Genomic DNA, 18737 nt, shown 5'->3' with positions numbered 1-18737 from the left:
AACTTTTTAGTTTTGTAGGAAAAAGGCCAAATATTGTCACTTCCCAAAGCACTAAAAGTTTTTAAATGAGGTTTTAGCCATATTCACTTGGCATCCCCAGCTCACCTGAGAGCCATGGAGCGCACAAGCCCTCCCCAGGCCTCTCTGGCTTCTGGCCTAGCACTCGGTAAATTGAACCAGGTCTACAACCCAGTTAAAAATAGGTTTGCAAACTCAGCCCGTCCGGGAGGTCTCACCTCATGTATTATTTTGGCAGAGGGTTTTATGAGATAATTGCCTCTGAAAAGAGTCCAAAAATCAATGGTCTATATGCAAATAGACATAGAACTGAAAGAGGTACTAGAAGTCATTTACAAAGATGGTAATATTCTGTTCATTTACTTGTTTTTATCAGTGGTCCAAGAGAGCTTTTCTAGTGATAAACTCTAATATATTGTATGCATATGTGCCATAATTATGTGTAAGTGATGGATGTCACATAGTTTGGGAAATCCTCTCATTACTTCTTTGAGCATATTTTTTCCCCTATATGTATGTTTTGGGATAATCAGGATAATAGTACAAAGGTATGGTAAACTTTAGGAGCAATACATATACTAATATTCACTTATAGAAAGCTCTGTTTTATTTATTTTTAAATTCTCACCTGAAGATATATTTTTATTAATTTTAGAGAAAGAGGAAGGGTGAGAGAAAGAGAGAAGCATGATGTGAGAGAGAGACGTTGATTGGTTGCTTTTGTATGTGCCTGGACTAGGGATCGAACTCTTAACCTTTCAGTGTACAGGGTGATGCTCCAACCATCCGATACACTCTGCCAGGGCAAGATTCGTTTTAAATATTTTACAATTTCTATTTTTCATTTTACTGCAAAACAAAAGTTTATATGACTATTCTAAAAATACTATTTCTCACTCAGTTTTATAACCAGGTATGCAAGCATTTTATGCACACCGGTGATACTGCCTGTTTATATAGACATATATTTTTTAGTTAATTTTCAAGGGTTTTTCATAAGTTGTTCCCATTGGCTACTCTGGTAACAGGAATTTCTTATTCTGTCTTCATCTCTCTCGTCTTCTATTCAGCCTAATCATGAGCATTTCAGCCATTCGGAAATTATTTGGTCTGCTGGTCTCTAGACAAAAAGTTACTTCTGTTTGCCACCATTTATCAATAATAGGGAAACTGGGCCAAAAAATAACTGCCAGTTTAATCAGCCGCTATACCAATGTGAATTTTACAAAAGTCACAGTTGTACCTGTGACACTGTGCTAGTTTATTTAGAAAACTGATCTTATCCTTGCTCCAACATAACAGATGTAAGAGACACAGTAGAATATCAATGTTTCTTTACAGTACAAACGGTAGGCTGTTGCTCTTCCTGTAGCTTTTTCACATAGGTGGAAGAAGGAAAATACAGTTTTTATTGCTCTAGGAAGAAAACAATGTGTTGTGGTGATTGGCTGTATGACTCTGCTAAGGTTGTGACCAGTTTGACCCTACATAGTCAGGTGGTCGCCACAGGAGAGCAAAGATGTTGACTGACTCAAGATAACATACCTATTGCCACCATCTAAATTAAAAAAGAAGCTCACACTGTAAAATCAGACTAAACATCGTTTGAAAGTAGACTCATGGGGAACTCAGAAGGATGATTTGAGTCTTGGGTGGTCGTGTAGATCGGGATCTCTCCCCACTTTTTGCTACTTTCACAGATAAAATTGAAACTCCTCAAGTGATTTTTCTTCTTTTTTGGTAAAGTAGCTTCCTACCACAATGTAGAACAGAACAGTCTTTTCTGACATGGTGGACATTTTCTCTCCTACTCCCTTCTATGACCTAATTTCAAAGTCATCATTTCCCTTTCTCAGTGAGGCTGGAAATGTTTCTGACTTGTAATCAAAGATACCACATAGTTGAGCTTACTGTACTTTTACAAACTGTAACTTTACCTCCCTTTAGTCAGATTCTCTTATTACTAATAGGCAGTTTTCCTCCAAATTTCATTTTATTTAGTTACTCTTCTTAATAGAATCTGTCTCTAATTTTTTAAGCATAATTGAAAGAAATTAAGTAATCCTTCCAACCAAGCTCAAGCCATTTCACATTTAATATTCTGTATGGGAAAATCCATTTTGGATCTGCATATTCTACTGACATCACATTTTCCAGTCTTCCATTTTGAACTACAATATGGTTGATTTCCTGAAGTTCTGCTTTGACAAGTGTAATTTTGCCATTGCATAACTTGAGCTTTTAGTACCACACGGTTACATTTCTTTTGGTTTTATAGCAACTAGTTCTAGCCATAAAGCAGCTTATGGTTTATTTCTTTAAAAATGTAGAAATTAAGAGAAAATCTGAAGAAGCATATAAAACATCCCATGAAAGTTTGAAACTAGCAAGCCCCTTATTTAATTGCTTCCCTTCATTCTTAGGGGATTGATAAGGAACTCATTGCTGTTTCATGGATGTTGATTTCACAATTAACAGTATACTATATGTTTTTAAATCAGTAGATTTTAAAAAATAATTAATGGCACAACTGTCATGTTAATCGGAGACAAAATATAGCTTCAAATATATTTTCAGGGAAAGATTGATACATTTTTCTGTTTATTTTACTTACAGGTGGATAATTAATATAAAGCAAAATTCATGATTCTTAGGTGTAAAGTTCTATGAATTTGGCAAACATATAATCAAGCTAGGAAATATTTCCACCATCCCAGAAAGGTTTTTCATGTCTGTCTTTAGTCAGTCCTCTATTTCACACCCAGCTCTAGCAACCACTGATATGTCCCAGTAGTTTTTCTTTCTTTCCAAAATGCACATAAAATTATACAGTATGTAGCTATTTTGAGTCTGACTTCTTTCACGTAACCTTATGCTCTTGAGATTCTTCCATGTAGAACTGTGCATTTCATTGCTTTTAGTGAATAGTACTGTAGGCGAAGATGTAAATATCACGCTGTTTTCTCCATTTGCCATATAAATTATTTCACTATTAATAACTAATTATTATTATCAAAATTTAGCTATTATTTTAAAGTATTTACTATGTGCCAGATACAATGGCAGACTTTTAACATAACTTATATGATTTAATGCTGCAAATCATAACATACTGATAACATACTGTTTTTTTAACAATAGACCCGAACTTTAGATTTGAATCCCATCTCCTCTACTTACTAATTTTATGACCTTGGGCAAGTTTCTTAACATCCTTTAGCTTTATACAACTGTGCAGAGGAGATGATAATAATACTGCCTTATAGGGCCACTGTGAATGTTAAGTGAGTCAATACCTATAAGCACATCTAACAGTGTCTGGCTCTTAGTGTCTAATAAATTTCAGTTAATTTTGTTACATACTTTTGAACAGCCATATAAAGTAGGAGTTAGTATCCTCAATTTAAAGAGGAGACAGGCTCAGAAAAGTTTGGACTTCCTCAAAATCACATGATGACTAAAGTGACAGATTCATGACCTTAACCCAGCCCTACCTGCTTCCAAACTTGGTGCTGCCTCCAGTGCAGGGTGCTGCTTATTAAATGAACACCACTGAATCTCTCCCTGAAACTGTGGCAAACTAGATATTCTGAGGGACCCTTTCATTACAATACAAGTAAGCTCTGTATAAATTACATGTGTGTATGTATTTTTTTTTCCTAGAGCACACAATCTGCATTTGAAGGTACTAGAATTCTTTAAGATCAAACAAGCCGAAGCCCAGCAGGCACCTTGCTATGAGAGTAAACAAACTAGAAAGCCAACTAGAAAGCTGGGCTGTCCTGAGATTCAAATGCTGATTGAGCACATCCACTGGAAAGCCTGCCTTTGGCCTTAGTGCCCTTGGGGAGTGACCCTTGCTCAGTGGAAAAAAAAAAAACACACAAATCCTTTTTAGAGGAAAGGCCTCAGGGTTTTTCAATGAACAAGTTAGTTTAATTTATTGAACTTTTCTGGCAAAGTAAGTGGGAAAATACTCCTAACTAATACTTGAAGGCTAACATAACCTTGATTCCAGAACCAAAAACAAAATAAGCAAGACTTTGACAAAGAAAATTACAGACCACTTTTGTTTCTGAATATAGGTACAAAAATCCTGAACAGTATTAAAAAACTAAGTCTAGCAATGTACTTTTTTAAGCATAGAAACTATGGGATTGAAAAATCCTGGGAAAATGGGATGATGAAAAATGGGATTATTTTAGAAAGGAATAATTATTAAAATTAAAGGAGAAAAACTATGTGATCAACTTAATTGGTGCATAGAAATTTAGTAAAATTTATCTTAATAATAACACTTCTTTGAAAGTTAGGATTTATAGGAATTTCACTATGTACCTAAGAAAAACTCTTAGAAATAGAAGGATTTCTTCAGGTCAAGATTCCCATGATCACTATTTCTATTCATTTGTATTGGAGGTCCTAGCTAGTGCATTTAAAGTATAAAAGGAAATAAATCTTGTATAAATTTTGTAAAGAAAGACAGTTTTCAGTATTCACAGTTAATATAATGGACTACATAGAAAATCCAAAATAATCTACAGCTAAGTACTTTTAAGTAATAAGATATTTATCAAAGTGTTTCAATATATGGTTAAAATACAGAAATCAATTGCATTTTTATACCCCAGCATCAAATGATTAGAAAATGTAATCCAAAACATATAAGGATTAAATTATAAAATGATGGACTTAAGATCTATAGGGTTGAAAGATTCACTATCTTAAAAATTTTGGTTCTCTCAAACTTATCTGTAGAGTCACTCCATGTGTAATCAAAATCCCAACAAAGTTTAGCAGGTTGTTTCTGAAATTTGTGTAAAAGTGTCACAGGTGTGCACAGGTGTGCACAGGTAACCAGGTTCTTAGTGATCGAGAACAAAGAATTGAACCGAACACACAAAGTTTATAGCATAAAGAAAGAGGGGAGGTTTATTAAGTGATAGTACATACCACAGGACACGGGAGTGAGCCAGCTCTGAGCAGAGGAAAAAAGAGCACGTGGGCTGGGGGATTCTATTCTTATAGGGGCAGAAGCCCCCCTGCTAGTCTTTGGCGGGCTTTTCCTGCGCAGGTACAAGGAGTTGGATTTCAAAGCTACTGCGCATGTGTGGTTTCCCATGACTTTCTTGATTGGCTACTGGAGAAGGGAGTCCCACAATGTTATTTCATTATAATGATATTATAATGAATCAGGGGTAGTGCGCAGGCGCATTCTATGATTCAGAGTTATCCCAGAAAACAGGAACAACCCGTCTTAGGGGGTCTTTGTCATGTATAGGTGTTTTCTACCTCAGCCCTGCGGGGCCTCAGGAGCTTCCTTCCTGACTACCTCCTGCCTCAAAAGAACAAAAAGCTAAGAATAGCCACAGTGGTCTAAAGAAGAGTAAAAGGGTGGAACTTTATCAAATATCATGACTTGGTATATAGGAATAGTAATCGGTAAAGTATGGCCTTGGCACAGACACACACAACAAGGTAAACTAAACAGAAGAGTCTTAACAACACACCCACGTTTATAAGCAGATTTTATATGTGGCAAAAGTGGTGATACACTGCACTGGGAAAAACATCATCCATGTACTAGGATGGTTGGTTTTGTTTTTGAAAAATAATGAAATTTGATCCTCTCCTCACATCTGCACGACAATGAATTAAAAGTGTGACCTTAAAGGGTGATTTCTTTTTAAACAAAAATGGAAGAAAACACAGAAGAATATTTTTAAGGTCTTAAGGAAAAGTTTTATAAGTAAGGCTGAAAAGTACAGCCCATTGAAGAAAAGATGAAGAAATTCGACCACATTAAAGTAAAGAGTTTCTTATCAAAAGACATCATAAAGAAATTGACAACCTAAAGTAAGAGATAAAATATTTACAGCCTATATAACTATCAAAGAATTTGTATTCTCCTCCCATGTCAATAAAGTACAAGACAAGCAACCCAGTAGAAAAACGGGTCAAAGACGTAAGCAGGCATTTCAAAGAAGAAATACACAAATAGCGTTTAAACACATGAAAAGATAGGCAGCTTAATCAATTCTCAATAAAACATTTATTAATTACAAAGGGGGGAAGAGAAACTTTACGGTAGGGAAGCATGGCAGATACTACCTTGTGTTGAAAGTGAACAGCAGCAGTAATGGTACAATTTGAAGTGATACACCGCCTGATCGGATGCAACAAGAAGAACACAGCAGTACTTGCCAAAGGTGCAGTAATTTTGGTCAAACCATGGGGAGATAACAAGCAAATTCAACTTTAGTACAGTCTACAGTGTAACTAACTGACCAGTAATTGTCAAAAGTGCCTAAAGAAATAACTGAGGAACTGAGAGAAAAGACTAAAGAGATGTGACTGCAAAAGTAATGTGTGATTTTGAACTGGATCTGTTTGTTGGAAAGGATATTATTGGACTATGGAAAACTTGGATGTGTAAGCTAAGGATTAGATGGCAGTGATGTGTCTGATTCTGATGGTTGTATTGTGGGTAAGTAAGAGATTGTAACATTTATGTTTACCACATACTCACTAAAATAGTGAGGTATCAGAGGCATCATATTGCCAACTTATTTTCAAATAATATCATTCCTACAACTTTTCTTTCAACTTAAAAAGTAAAAAACTAAAATTCTGCAGAGAAATACCATTTAACATAATTTTAGAAAAAAATAAAGCTTTGACAGTACACGTTAGAGAGAAATTGATCAACAGGAATCTTCAGTACTGCTAATGGGAGTGAAAATTAGTTTGAACACTTTTAAATATATTTTGGCCTTATTTTGAAAAAAAATAAAACATTCACTTACAATATGATCTAAAAATTCAGCACCTAGACATATCACCAAAGAGAAATTCTAGTAGATGTGTTCGAAAATTTGTATATAAGAATATTTATAGCAGTGTTGTTTGCATTAGCTATATATATACACACAGACATATATAAAAATCACACAATGTGATATTATACAGCAGTGAAAGTGAATGAGACGGATGACTCATACTTGATGTCGAGTGAAAGAAGCCAGTCACAGAAAGCTAGTCCTTGTGCGGTTGCATTTTTATGAAGCTCAAAATTGAAGCAATATTTATACAGTATATTATTTAGGAATATGCATATGCGAAACAAAATGTTCTTTCTAAAATGAAGGAATGACCAGCACACGATGCAGGATAGGCTTATACCTCTGTGTGGAGGCAGGGGAAGCGAGTTGGAGAAGAAGCATTTGGGATGTAACCACGTCGGTAATTTTTTATTCTTGAGTGGAGTTAAGTGGCAGTAGCAACGCAGGAGTTTGATTTACTATGATCTTTTATAATATGTGTATTTACATGTTATATGCATCAATATTGCATAAAACTATTTTTAAATGATTGAAACCACTGAAAAGTGATTTAAAGTAACAGGTTTGAGGGCTTCTCTTTAAATTCTGATAAGAACATATTTTGAGAATGGAGGGAAAAGGGAAGACAGCAAATCAACCTGTCAAGACATTTTTGACTTTGTAGTCAGAGAAACAAAAGCCAACTCCAGGGCTAAAGCATGAAAATACTTCTCAGTATCATGTCCCAAGGGCCTATAAGAATATTTATAGCAGTGTTGTTTGGGAGTCTGAGCATGAGCTGACCCTGCCCCAGCCTGACAGTACGGCAGGGATGGTTGGATACAAGACTTCTGATGCCTCTGAAGGTGTGTGCTGTGCCCTCCTACTGTCTTTTTCTAACCAAAGTGTCCTGTAGGAGTAGATTTGGGCATACTGGTTTTGTTTTAAAGAGTCTCTTTGAAGCAGAAAACTAAACAACTCTTAAAAGCCTGTACTGTTAACTAAAGAGTTCCATTTCTACTTTTCAGACAGTGCTCCGACACATGAAGAAAACAAGCAAATCAATTATGTAAATAGGTAGACAGCTTTATGAAACACAGGCTAGCAACCCTTGGAGCTCAGAGGATTGGTGTAGTAAAACATAGATACTTCCTGACAGCTTTTACATGGGCTTTGTTGATATGCAGGGAATCTGTACACACTGAATGAACATTTAAACTCTATGCAGAAGATAACATTTGTAACAATTTAAGCATGAGCTCACATTCTGAGGTATTATAAATGAATATTTACCCTAATAGTCATTAATTGGACATGTAGGAGTTGCGTGACCACTAAACATTTCATTTCTGTTGAAGTAAAATCCTTTGTAAAGGAGAGGATAAAATGTAAACTTCATTGGCACAACCTTCATTAATAAGAGGCAGCCAAAGACATCTCTCTGAAGACATTTGACTGAACACATAGAGTTATCACTTACCCCACCTCAAGGGTCATATAGCAACGCAGCAGCAGAGGAGTTTATATTTGAACATCTCAAAGTACCCGTTTTTGTATTTTCCACTACTTCAGGGTGGATAGTACCATATGGCTTCCACATAAGTGAACCTGTTACTAATAAACTAGGACTGATGTGTAATTACGTTTTCAGTGATTCATCTGTGAAACACCCTGGGTTATTTTACATGGAAGCATCTGGTTCACATGTGTACAGTGGTTATTCTGTGGTGATTGGCATCTGTATTCTTCTAATAAAGTCCCAACTGCACAGATGTGAGCTCTTGCCTTCTTATACAGACAAGTCTGCATTTGAAAATTCCTTGCCTCGACCCTGCATATGAACACTTCAATTTTCTACACACGTACACACACACAACACTTTCGCTGTGATTGGAGTATAATATAAGCATTTCATGCAGTGTGTTTCAGTTGTTGAACAGATGTATGTAGGCTCCTTTATCTCTTTTTATGTTTGTTTAGACCATGACATCTGTTTTAGATTGTAAGCTCAAAGAGGGCAGTGACCATGTCAATTTAATATTGTGCAGACAATGTCCAGTGGAGCATAATTCACTTTCAAATGCTTGCTAAGTGTTGTCAATCAAGATGGTGATGTTAATGACTTTAAGAAAAAATAGAGTTTATAATCTGATGTTAAACACATTTTTCACTTTAAGAAATATTTGCTGTAAATGACCCTGCTTTCAATTTCACACATTATAATTACCCAGGTAACACATACAGCCATGTTGTTTTGAGCAGAATTAGTTTACTTTGTGTTAGAATAAGTCTGTAATGATGTGTGGTATGAGATCTCAGAAGAGGCAGAATTCAAGGCAAATTTCATGAGTGATGTAGCACTTTACCTGAGGCTTCAAGGGTGGACAGAATTTGGGCATGCAATATGAGGGGAAAGACATGTGGGGCAAAATGAAAATGGGCAAGAGGCAGTGGGTGAGAGCATGGAAGGGGCCGTTCCTGCCTTGGCCATTTATACATGGTGAGAACCAGGGTTGGGTGAGTTGCTCAAATATCTGAAGTGTTGATTTTTCATCTAGAAAATAGAGACCATAACAGGACATAGTGTTGTTATGACAGTTCCATGAATGAGGAGCTTATCACAGTACCTGCAGTGTTGGCTGTTATTCTTGGTGATACATAAGCAACCTCAAATAAACTTTCAAGAGAATTTTGATGGAATTAAAAATATATATACTAAATTATCAACAGGTGAATGGACAAAGAATGCTTTTTATTTTATTTTTTCTATTGTGAAGTCTTTGTAATATGCATATACTACTTTATATACCAACGAATAAATAACTTTGTTATTGCTTGCATTCACTAGGAATGATACAGGATTTAGAATTTCTGTATTTGAAACCCTAGTCTTCTTAAGAAGCAGTTAAGGAAACTTATTATTTCTTTTAAGCAAATGTTTACATTAAGTAGTAACTATTTCACCCTAAGGAATGTTTATTTGATTTGATTCAACACGAAAAAAAGGTTAAGAAGAGGAGGTAATACAGAAAATTTAGTTTCATAACTTTATATGAAACCTCAAAGTTGCACTATTCTCTTTTGCCCTGAAATCACTCAAATATTTTTAATGTGATAAATAAAAGTTTAGTGGTGACATTTGAACTTTCATTGGAATCATAATACCCTACATGTGTTAAACTTTTCCAAGACAAGAGGTTAGGTCGGCCCTTCCCCAGTCATTCTGAACATTTAGGATACATTCTCCATGGCGGTGCTGCCTCATCGACACAGAGAATTGCTACCAATTGTGAGATACAGTGATTTTTCTTAAAAAACATTCTACCTCCCTCTATACAGCTTGGTTTTGCTTTACAATTGGTTATTTTTTAAATCAACTGAAAAATACATCTTTTAAAATCAAAATCAAAGTCTACAGAATTTCATGGATGATTTCCATCTTCCCCCTTCCGGGGCTCTGAGCTCTTTCTGACGGGTCTCTTTAACACAGAATGGCAGAGCCATCTCCCAGAATGTGAGCAGTGACCGTCTTTGCACTCACCTGTAACACCAAGTTTGATTAGTACTCTGTGAAGAAATGGCTTTTTAGTTTGTTCATTTTGTGTATCAGTTATAGGACACTAATTTTATATAAAAGTTACATATGTTGATGATGTTATAAAACAGTCTGCCTCCCCAAAAGTGCCAGCTGCAGAATCATCCTGTCATTCCATGAAAAGCCTAGAAAAGCAGTCAGGGAGGATTTGTGACAGATTAATATTCAACAGCTCAAAGCGGGAGGAGAGAAGGCATCCACAGCACAGGATGGTACTGATGAGAGCTTTGCTACTGTGTGGGCAGAGGGATTAATTAGAACCGGTAATCATGAGAACACTAAAGTCTACTTAGCAAGGACTAAAATAATGGAAAAATCTTTAAATTAAAGTAGAAACTGAGTTCTTTTACTGTAAAGCCAAAGTCAATTTAAAAAAGAGAAGGTGAGGGAGAAGCCTAACAAAGCAGAATATTTATTTGCCAGGAAAATACATTCTTATTTATTTATTTGCAGGCAAAAAAAAAAAAGTACCAGTGAAAAATTCACCACATAGTTCCCTGAAGAGAAAAAATAGATGTTTTATGAATGCTAGAAAAGTTTGTTTGTGGTTATGTTAATTAAGGATCAAAGCTTGATTTTGAATAGGACAGAATGAGTCCATGCATCCATACATATTTTTTTTAAGTTACACTTATTGGTCCAAAATAAGTCTGAGCACTGGGTTAGGTTCAGTTTGAGTCTGGTGTTCCAAGGTCACTCAAAATAGCAACACACCTCTCTGCTTCTCCTCATATATCTTAGGTCATTCCTTTTAGTCTCCTCTTGCTTTTTTGTCTGTCTCTCTCTTGCTGTCTGTCCCTGAAATTGTAATATTCTCCAGGATTTCATGATACACCTTTTCTCCCACTGGTGGACTCTCTCTGGATGATCTCTTCAATTGACTCATTTGCCTTCTGTTGCCAGGGATATGGCAAAGACTGCTACCTCAGTACATGTGGTCCAATCATTTCTCTGGAACTTTGCATCCATATGATAATTTACCTATTCAAGATCTACCTCCATTTAGATATCCTACTGTCACTTCAGACTTACCTGCTGTCTAAAACAGAACTCTTTATACAAGAACAAACTATACCTTATGCTATAACTTTATACTACAACAACCCTGCCCCTCTTCTCTGTCACCATCTTCACAATTGCCAAAGCCACAAAACTGAGAAATCTGAGAGCATCGTCGCAAAGATCAATAAGACCCAGAACTATTATGTACATGCACAGGTACATGGACACACACCAGGCATGAACTCACATATACGTATGCTAGTGTTTAAAAAACAATATTGAAGTTTTGCATCTTTTTAAACTTTAAATAAATAGAATCATATTGTGTGTATTCTTTTGTGCCGTGCTTGTTCAGCATAATATTTGAGATTCATGAATGTGTGCAGCTTTATCATAGTTCATTGTGTGAAAATTTTATGACTTATTTTCCCTTTGTCCTGTGGAAGGACACTTGGGTACTTTTTAGTTTTTTACTGTTAAAGACAATGCCTCTATAAACACTTGTGTACATATCTCTCTACACACATAGGCAAGTGTTTTTCTGAGGTATGCACCTAGGAGTGGAATTCTGGGTGTAAATATACACACATCTTCATGTACCTGGACAGGTATTGCCAAACTGCTATACAAAGTGGTTTCAAATCTTTACACTCCCACCAGTGGTAATTTATCTTGGACTCCTTGTCCTCAGTGATTTTTGCTATTGTCAGATATTTTAATGTTGCTCATCTGGTGTAAAACATTTCATACTGGTTTTTATTTGCATTTTCTTGGTTACTAATGAGGTTACTAATAGCTTACTATGTTTATTTGCCCCCTCTGTTCCCTCTTTTTGGAAGTCGCAAGAAGTTCTTATAGTCTTTGGCATATTTTTAATTATGTTAGGATTGTATCATTTGCAGGAATTCTTTGGATAGTAATTCTCTGTTAGTAGCCCATATTGCAGTATCTCCTGCCAGTTTGTGACTTTTCTTTAAAGTGATGGATAGAAATACTTACTTCTAATGCTTCTAATGTAATAAAATGTATTAGTCTTTACCTATATGGTTTCACTTTGTCTTAAAAAAAAAGAAAAAAATACTTTTCTATCTTAATAGTCTACACACATTCTCTTACTTTCTTCTAAATGCTTTAAAGTTTGCCTTTGAATTTTATGTGTACTGTGCAGATAGAGATATAGTGAGGTCACATAAAAATTGACTTGATATTTTAATTTCAGAACATTCGTTTGTGTCATAGTGAAGTGAGGATGATTCTTCAAGTGTTGCAGTGCCGCCAGTCATTACACATTGTCCTGGCCTGCTCACTTCACTCAGACTGACATCCTAACATGCTTCAGAACTATTATGTTCAGAAGGTTATAAAATGCAAATAATCTACTCCAACAGTTCTGATGCTTCTCATTTGAATAAGAAAAGATTGATATTCCAGCCATGGTAATACCAATATGTATTAAACTTGGCTGAGAAAATGTCTTTACAAAATGAGCCAATAACTGGAAATATCATTTTAAAAGACGTTGGTAATTCAACTTCCAGAAAGTTAGAAGTCATTCATTCTAACATTTTAGGGAAATAGCATGAGACATTTCTTATGACAAATCTAACTTTTGATCTACATTATTCATGGTTAATTGGGTGATGGTAGTACAATTTTGATTCAGGTTGGGGTGTGCATTTGTGTGTGTGTGTGAGAGAGAGAGAGATGCAGTGTGAAATCAAGCTAATAAAACATGGAACTCTGTACAGTTAAATTATTGAGAACATAAGCCATTTTTTAGAGAGGCTGTCATCATGAAGAGAAGTTTCTTTTGTTTCCTTTATTTGAAAATGTCCTTATACTTGAGCCTTCTACTCTAAGCCTTTCCTCTTTAATTCACATTATTCATTTATTCTACAGATATTTGCTGAGAACCTGTATTTTGCAAAGTAGTTTATGCCCAATGATTTGGGCATAACTGTATCAGAACTCAGGAACTGAAAGAACTCTAAGCTGAGGTCCAGAAAGGTGCAGACATCTGACCAAAATCTCAATGTGATAGAACACAAATGAAAAATCTCCTGACCTCAATTCAGAATTCCTCTTGTTAAACAATGTTGTCCACAAAAAGTTATCTGAAAATCAGCCTGAATCCTAAATATTGATATAACATTTATAAAGACTCCTGAAGGGATAAATCATTGTGAGAATAAATATACTATGTAGTTTTTTGCCTTTGAGCTGTGTATAGCTTCCTGAGGGCAGGAATCATGTATTAGCTTTATCAGATTTGTTACATTTACCTAACATGCTGAGCTATTCATAGGAAGTACTCAACTAATACTGATTGAATGAATAAAACTACATGTTGAAATATAGGGTGCTGACATCAGGTATCTTAGATGATCAGAGAAAAGAAAACTCAGCCTGCTGTGTGTAGATAATCATCAAATAGGAACTGGGTTCCCATTAACTAGCGACAAAATGTCTGGGCTGCAAGGGGTCATAAGAGTCCACCTCATACAAACCCCTCCTTTGACAAAGAAGAAATGGAATCTCAGAGACTTTCCTCAGCCACACAGCTAGCTAAGAGTAGCTTATACTTCTAGGTTTGTGCTCTACCCATGGTCTTCATAAGCTTGGAGTGAGTATAAAAGGAGAGGTAAAAGTGAATTATAATACTCAAGAACACAGAAAATTCCTTTGAAGTTGTAACTTGAGCTGTTCAAGTCTAGACTTTGTGTCTATGTTAAATATCTTTCAATTTTTAACTCTGGGTCATTTGACCTCAGAGAAAAGAAAGGAGTAAGTAACTTGCTCTCTAGCCTGATGTGTAGCTGTGTGTAGAGCACTGTGAAGTGAGAGATTGTTAATGAACGTTCTGCAAGACTGTGGTCCAAAGGCCCCTGTAATATACCTCTATCTTTCCTTAAGGGCAGGGAAAGTAATAAAGGAGACTCCTATACAGATTTTCCCTGTCCTCTTTTTGCAGGAAAAAAAAATCTCTACTCATCAAGCTTATTTATATGAAGCCAGGAGAGAAACCTGTTTCCTGGGAATCTTGTCATTTCTAACCTCTCTGAAGTGATTTTTTAAAAAAGTGAACAGTGATCTTTGCCACTGCTGGGATTATACCCTCAGAATCCTGAAACACCAATTCAGAAGAAACTATGCACCCAATGCTCATAGCAGCACAATTTACAACAACCAAGTGCTGGGAGCAACCTAAGTGCCTATCAGTAAATGAGTGGATCAAAAAACTATGGCACATTCCACGGAGTTCCAGACAAGATGGAAGCATAAGTAGAAAGGCTTCACTTCCTTACACAACCAAAAGAAGGCCAACAAAAAAAAAAGAAGAAGAAGAAAAGAAAAGAAGAGAAAAGGAAAGAAGAGAAGAGAAAGGAAAATGAAATGAAAGGAAAATCAGCCTGAAGGTGGAAAGATAAAAAAAAAGTCTTCATGGAATAATTAGAATTTAAAGTGGGCTATAATTAATGGTTGTTATTTAATTAGACAGACAGGAACTCTCAAGTTTCAAGTTACTTGTTTAGCTCACTCTATTAAGATTGTAGATTCGGGTTCTCTGAGTTATTTGCTTTCAAATTTTACATCTACACATGAATTCTTGGAATAAGTATGTTCATGAAAAAATAACATGTAATTATGCTAAGACATGTGTAAGAATACTAAGTGTTGTATTGTTTATAAGAGCATTAAAAAACAAAACCAAGCCAAATATCCATCAGTGGATTAATGGTTAATATAACCAAATTAAAGTTAATGATGAATGTAGATATATATTTTCAATATACAAAGACATTGCTAATATTTTGAAGAGTTAAAATATCAAGCTAGAAAATTACATATGGAATGATTCAATTTTTGTAAAACATGAAAATACAAATAATATAAAATAGAATAATGGACATTTTTATTTTCTTTCTACTTTTCCAAATGTATAGGAAGTCTTAAATATTATTTATAAAAATTATTAAACTAATTTTTTGTTGTGGGGAGAACTCTAAATTTACTCTGTTGAATTATCAGGGATATAAAAGGTACAGAACAGTTTTCTCCATTCATTGATACATTTTATTGAGCACTTGTTATCTACTGGGCCCGGAGAACAAAAGTGTCTGAATCTTTTTAAGCCCCTTTTGACTTTAGAGGATGGTAATCATAAGTGGAACACCAGGAATCTATTTCCTTTGGAATTGTCACTTCAGAGGAGTCCTTTTGCTTTATGCTAATTTTTAAAAATTAAATTGATCTTTGTGTTCTGGTTGCACAGTGTGTAGACTACAAAAAACCTATATACAGGTTTTTCCATGTCTGACTTTTTAATTGAAATCATTCAATTCTTTTTTTTTTCCCTAGGAGAAAAAGCAACTCTTAAAACATTTAGGGCCAGAGAAAAATGTCTAATGTGTTTTGAGTTGACATTGAAAACTTACACATGTGTTAATTATACTTTTATTCTTTACTGTATCATTTTATCTTCCTGTGGAATATATGTTTAGATATGTTATTATGTCACAATAATGATGTCCATCTTTATTGTTAATTTTTACATTGCAACTCCCAGAGGGCAGTGCTTGTTGTCTTGACAATCATTGATGCCTAGCACCTTGACACTCCTGTGAGGGGAGTGTTGTCAAAGGTGGCTTGCTCAGGACATGACAGAACCTGTCACAGGTCGAGTGGCAGCCAACAAGGGTATTAATGGTATGCAGTCATGAGGACAAGAAGGACCCTTTGTGGACTTTTTTAAATAGCCTCTGCAGCTAAGCATGGGTGCAGGCTTTTTGAAATACTCGTAATCTGAAAATCATACTTGATGTTCGGAGATTCTTAACTGGTTATTCTTTTACATTAAAGAAGCTATTAGCAGGAGCTCTTCTGGGGTTTATGCAATATTTGCAGCTAATATTAATAGTTTCCAAATGTTTTGTGAGAATTTATAAGCATTTTCATTTACAACATCTCATTTAATCTTTAGACCACCTCTGAGACAGATATTACTGCATCAGTTTTCTAGGTGAAAGAATATAAATCCAGTTAGGTTAAATGACTTGCAGAAAGTCACATAGCTAATAAGAAGTAGACCTGGATTCAAATCTCTGTGTCCTGACTTCAAGACCTGTTCTCTCTCAGCTATACCAAGTGGCCGTGACTCCTCCTCTGCCCTTCAAGCAGGAAACATTACTAATAATGCCGGATTGGTTCACCCTAGTCATAATTGCCCCTGAAGCCACCTCTGATTGTGAATATTAAGTATGTTTCATTTAGGTTCCATAAAGAACCACTGACAAGATTTACACAAGAGTATAAACATATGTTTGTTCCTAAGCTGCCTTCTGATTGAGCTGTTTGCCCTCCAGCTTTTTAAGGTTTTTTTTTTTTTTAACTGGCTTTTAAGACCAGTTAACAGTCAGTGACTATGCCTTTTATCCTGGGACTTAAAAAGAACATTTACATAAATAGAGAAGTCTGTCCATTGAAGTACCAAAACTGAATAAAATTTAGTTACTAAAAAGAAGATATGTAGATTTGGTAAATGAATGACCAACAACTACTAAAATGTAAAGTCATTATTAGTTATATACACACTTATAATCAAACGACCACTAAAGGAAATTCATGTGATTAGAACTTTTTAGTATTAAAGTTAAAATGCATGTTAATAGTAGAATTTAAGGAGGCAAAGGAAAATGAAAACTAGGGTAGAATTATTGAAGAAATGGCTTGAGAAACCACTTATATCTTGGCATAAAAATAGTTAGAGAACAGAGTCTATGTTACTTTTTACCTTAATCACGAGCACTGTCTTAGGCCCTTGAATGTTTGTGACCTCAGAATAACAGCAGATTGATTCTAAAGTGGGTAAGGTAATTAAGTCCCCTTCATCTCTCTTTCTGTACATTAGCACAGCATAAGGAACTAAATCTCTAAGTGCAATTCTGAAACATGATTTAACTTTATTTCATGCATGTATCTCTTTTATTTTACTCAATATGGAATTTTTTAAAATAAAATTATCTTGATTTTCTTTTTGCTCCAGACTTGACCCTCCACTACCTGGGATGTTGAAAAAGGAGCAGCTCAGCACAACGGAAAACATGTCTTTGGAGACTCTGAGAAACAGCAGCTCGGAAGACCTCTTTGATGAGATTTAACCATCTCACAAAAGCTCTTTGATGTTCACTAGACTGTGTTTTCTGTTCATTTCGTTAACCAAAAAAAAAGTGAAATTTCAACTCGGCAGCAGCTATTACTTCATCTTACAATTTAATTACATACACAGTGAGTTGAAGCCATTGTGCGAAATGGATTAGACATGTATATGAAGATACGACTTGATGACAGTGGCACATTATTCTAAACTATTCATTCAGCATGACTATAATTACAGAAAATCTCACTTTTTGTTTCGAAGGACATGTTGATCATCTTCTGTTCACACATGTCATATATGGAGCTGGCTAACATCCTGTCTAGGAAGACTTGGGAAGTATGACAAAGAAAATGTCTACAGGTTTTTTTTTTGAATAGTCATATTCAGAACAATTGTGTCTGAGTATTTTGATTTGTGGAAGGATGTATAAAACCTAGTTTTAGTTTGTACACAAGCAACCCAAAAATCTGATGATATAATTTCTGATACATTAAAGATTTTGTGTCCTTAATAAAATATGTTACTTAGCTCAACTTTTTCCTTCACTATACTAACAGGTCTTCATAAAGTGGTCACTAATGTAAATGTAAACCCTTTTATATTAAAAAGTCATGTTTTTGGAAATTATTGATAAAAGATTTGTTTTACATGTATGAGGACCCTCTTTGGCAACAAGGATGTTGTCATATTCACATGCCGTATTTACCTCAGTGACATCTGGCACAACTTCTTAAAAAATACTCAGTTTCTACTGCATCTCTCATTTCATCTTCCTTCTCTCCAGTTGGACATCCATTTTTTCCATGCTACTCACAGTTAAAGATAACCCCCGTGTTGATAAACCTAAATATTGGTCCTTTCACATCTTCATCTTACAAAGCCTCTCAGCAACATTTGACAGTCACACGCTTCTTCTCAGTAAACATTTTCTTCACTTAACTGTTGCAATAATATATGCTGTTTCTATTTCTCTTTCTTCCAGGCCACTTATTTTGTAGATTTCTTGGCTGAGTCTTTCTTGCCCAACAGTTAAATTTTCAGTACTGTGGGCTTAAACTCCAGCCTTCTTGTTTTTATTACTTGCATCATCTTCCTAGGTTATGTGTGGGTTTAAATACCATTTGTATGTTGATATCTCCAAAAT

At 35.2% G+C, this 18737-nt stretch overlaps 1 protein-coding gene across 2 annotated transcripts in view; it reads left to right on the top strand.

Annotated features, from left to right (window-relative positions):
• Nucleotides 1-18217, top strand: part of XRCC4 (X-ray repair cross complementing 4) — a 218388-nt gene extending 200171 nt beyond the window's left edge. For both annotated transcript variants that reach the window (XM_045847762.1, XM_045847763.1), the window contains exon 8: nucleotides 17480-18217. In XM_045847762.1, the coding sequence (XP_045703718.1) occupies nucleotides 17480-17594 (115 nt within the window). In that variant the 3' untranslated portion in view covers nucleotides 17595-18217. The remainder of the gene's footprint in view (nucleotides 1-17479) is intronic.
• Nucleotides 18218-18737: the final 520 nt, after the last annotated feature.

Source organism: Phyllostomus hastatus, unplaced genomic scaffold (genome assembly GCF_019186645.2).
Source record: "Phyllostomus hastatus isolate PE091 unplaced genomic scaffold, TTU_PhHast_1.1 phas_contig_58, whole genome shotgun sequence".
Classification (NCBI taxonomy): Eukaryota; Metazoa; Chordata; class Mammalia; order Chiroptera; family Phyllostomidae; genus Phyllostomus; species Phyllostomus hastatus.
This window is presented reverse-complemented; position numbering and strand designations above follow the sequence as displayed.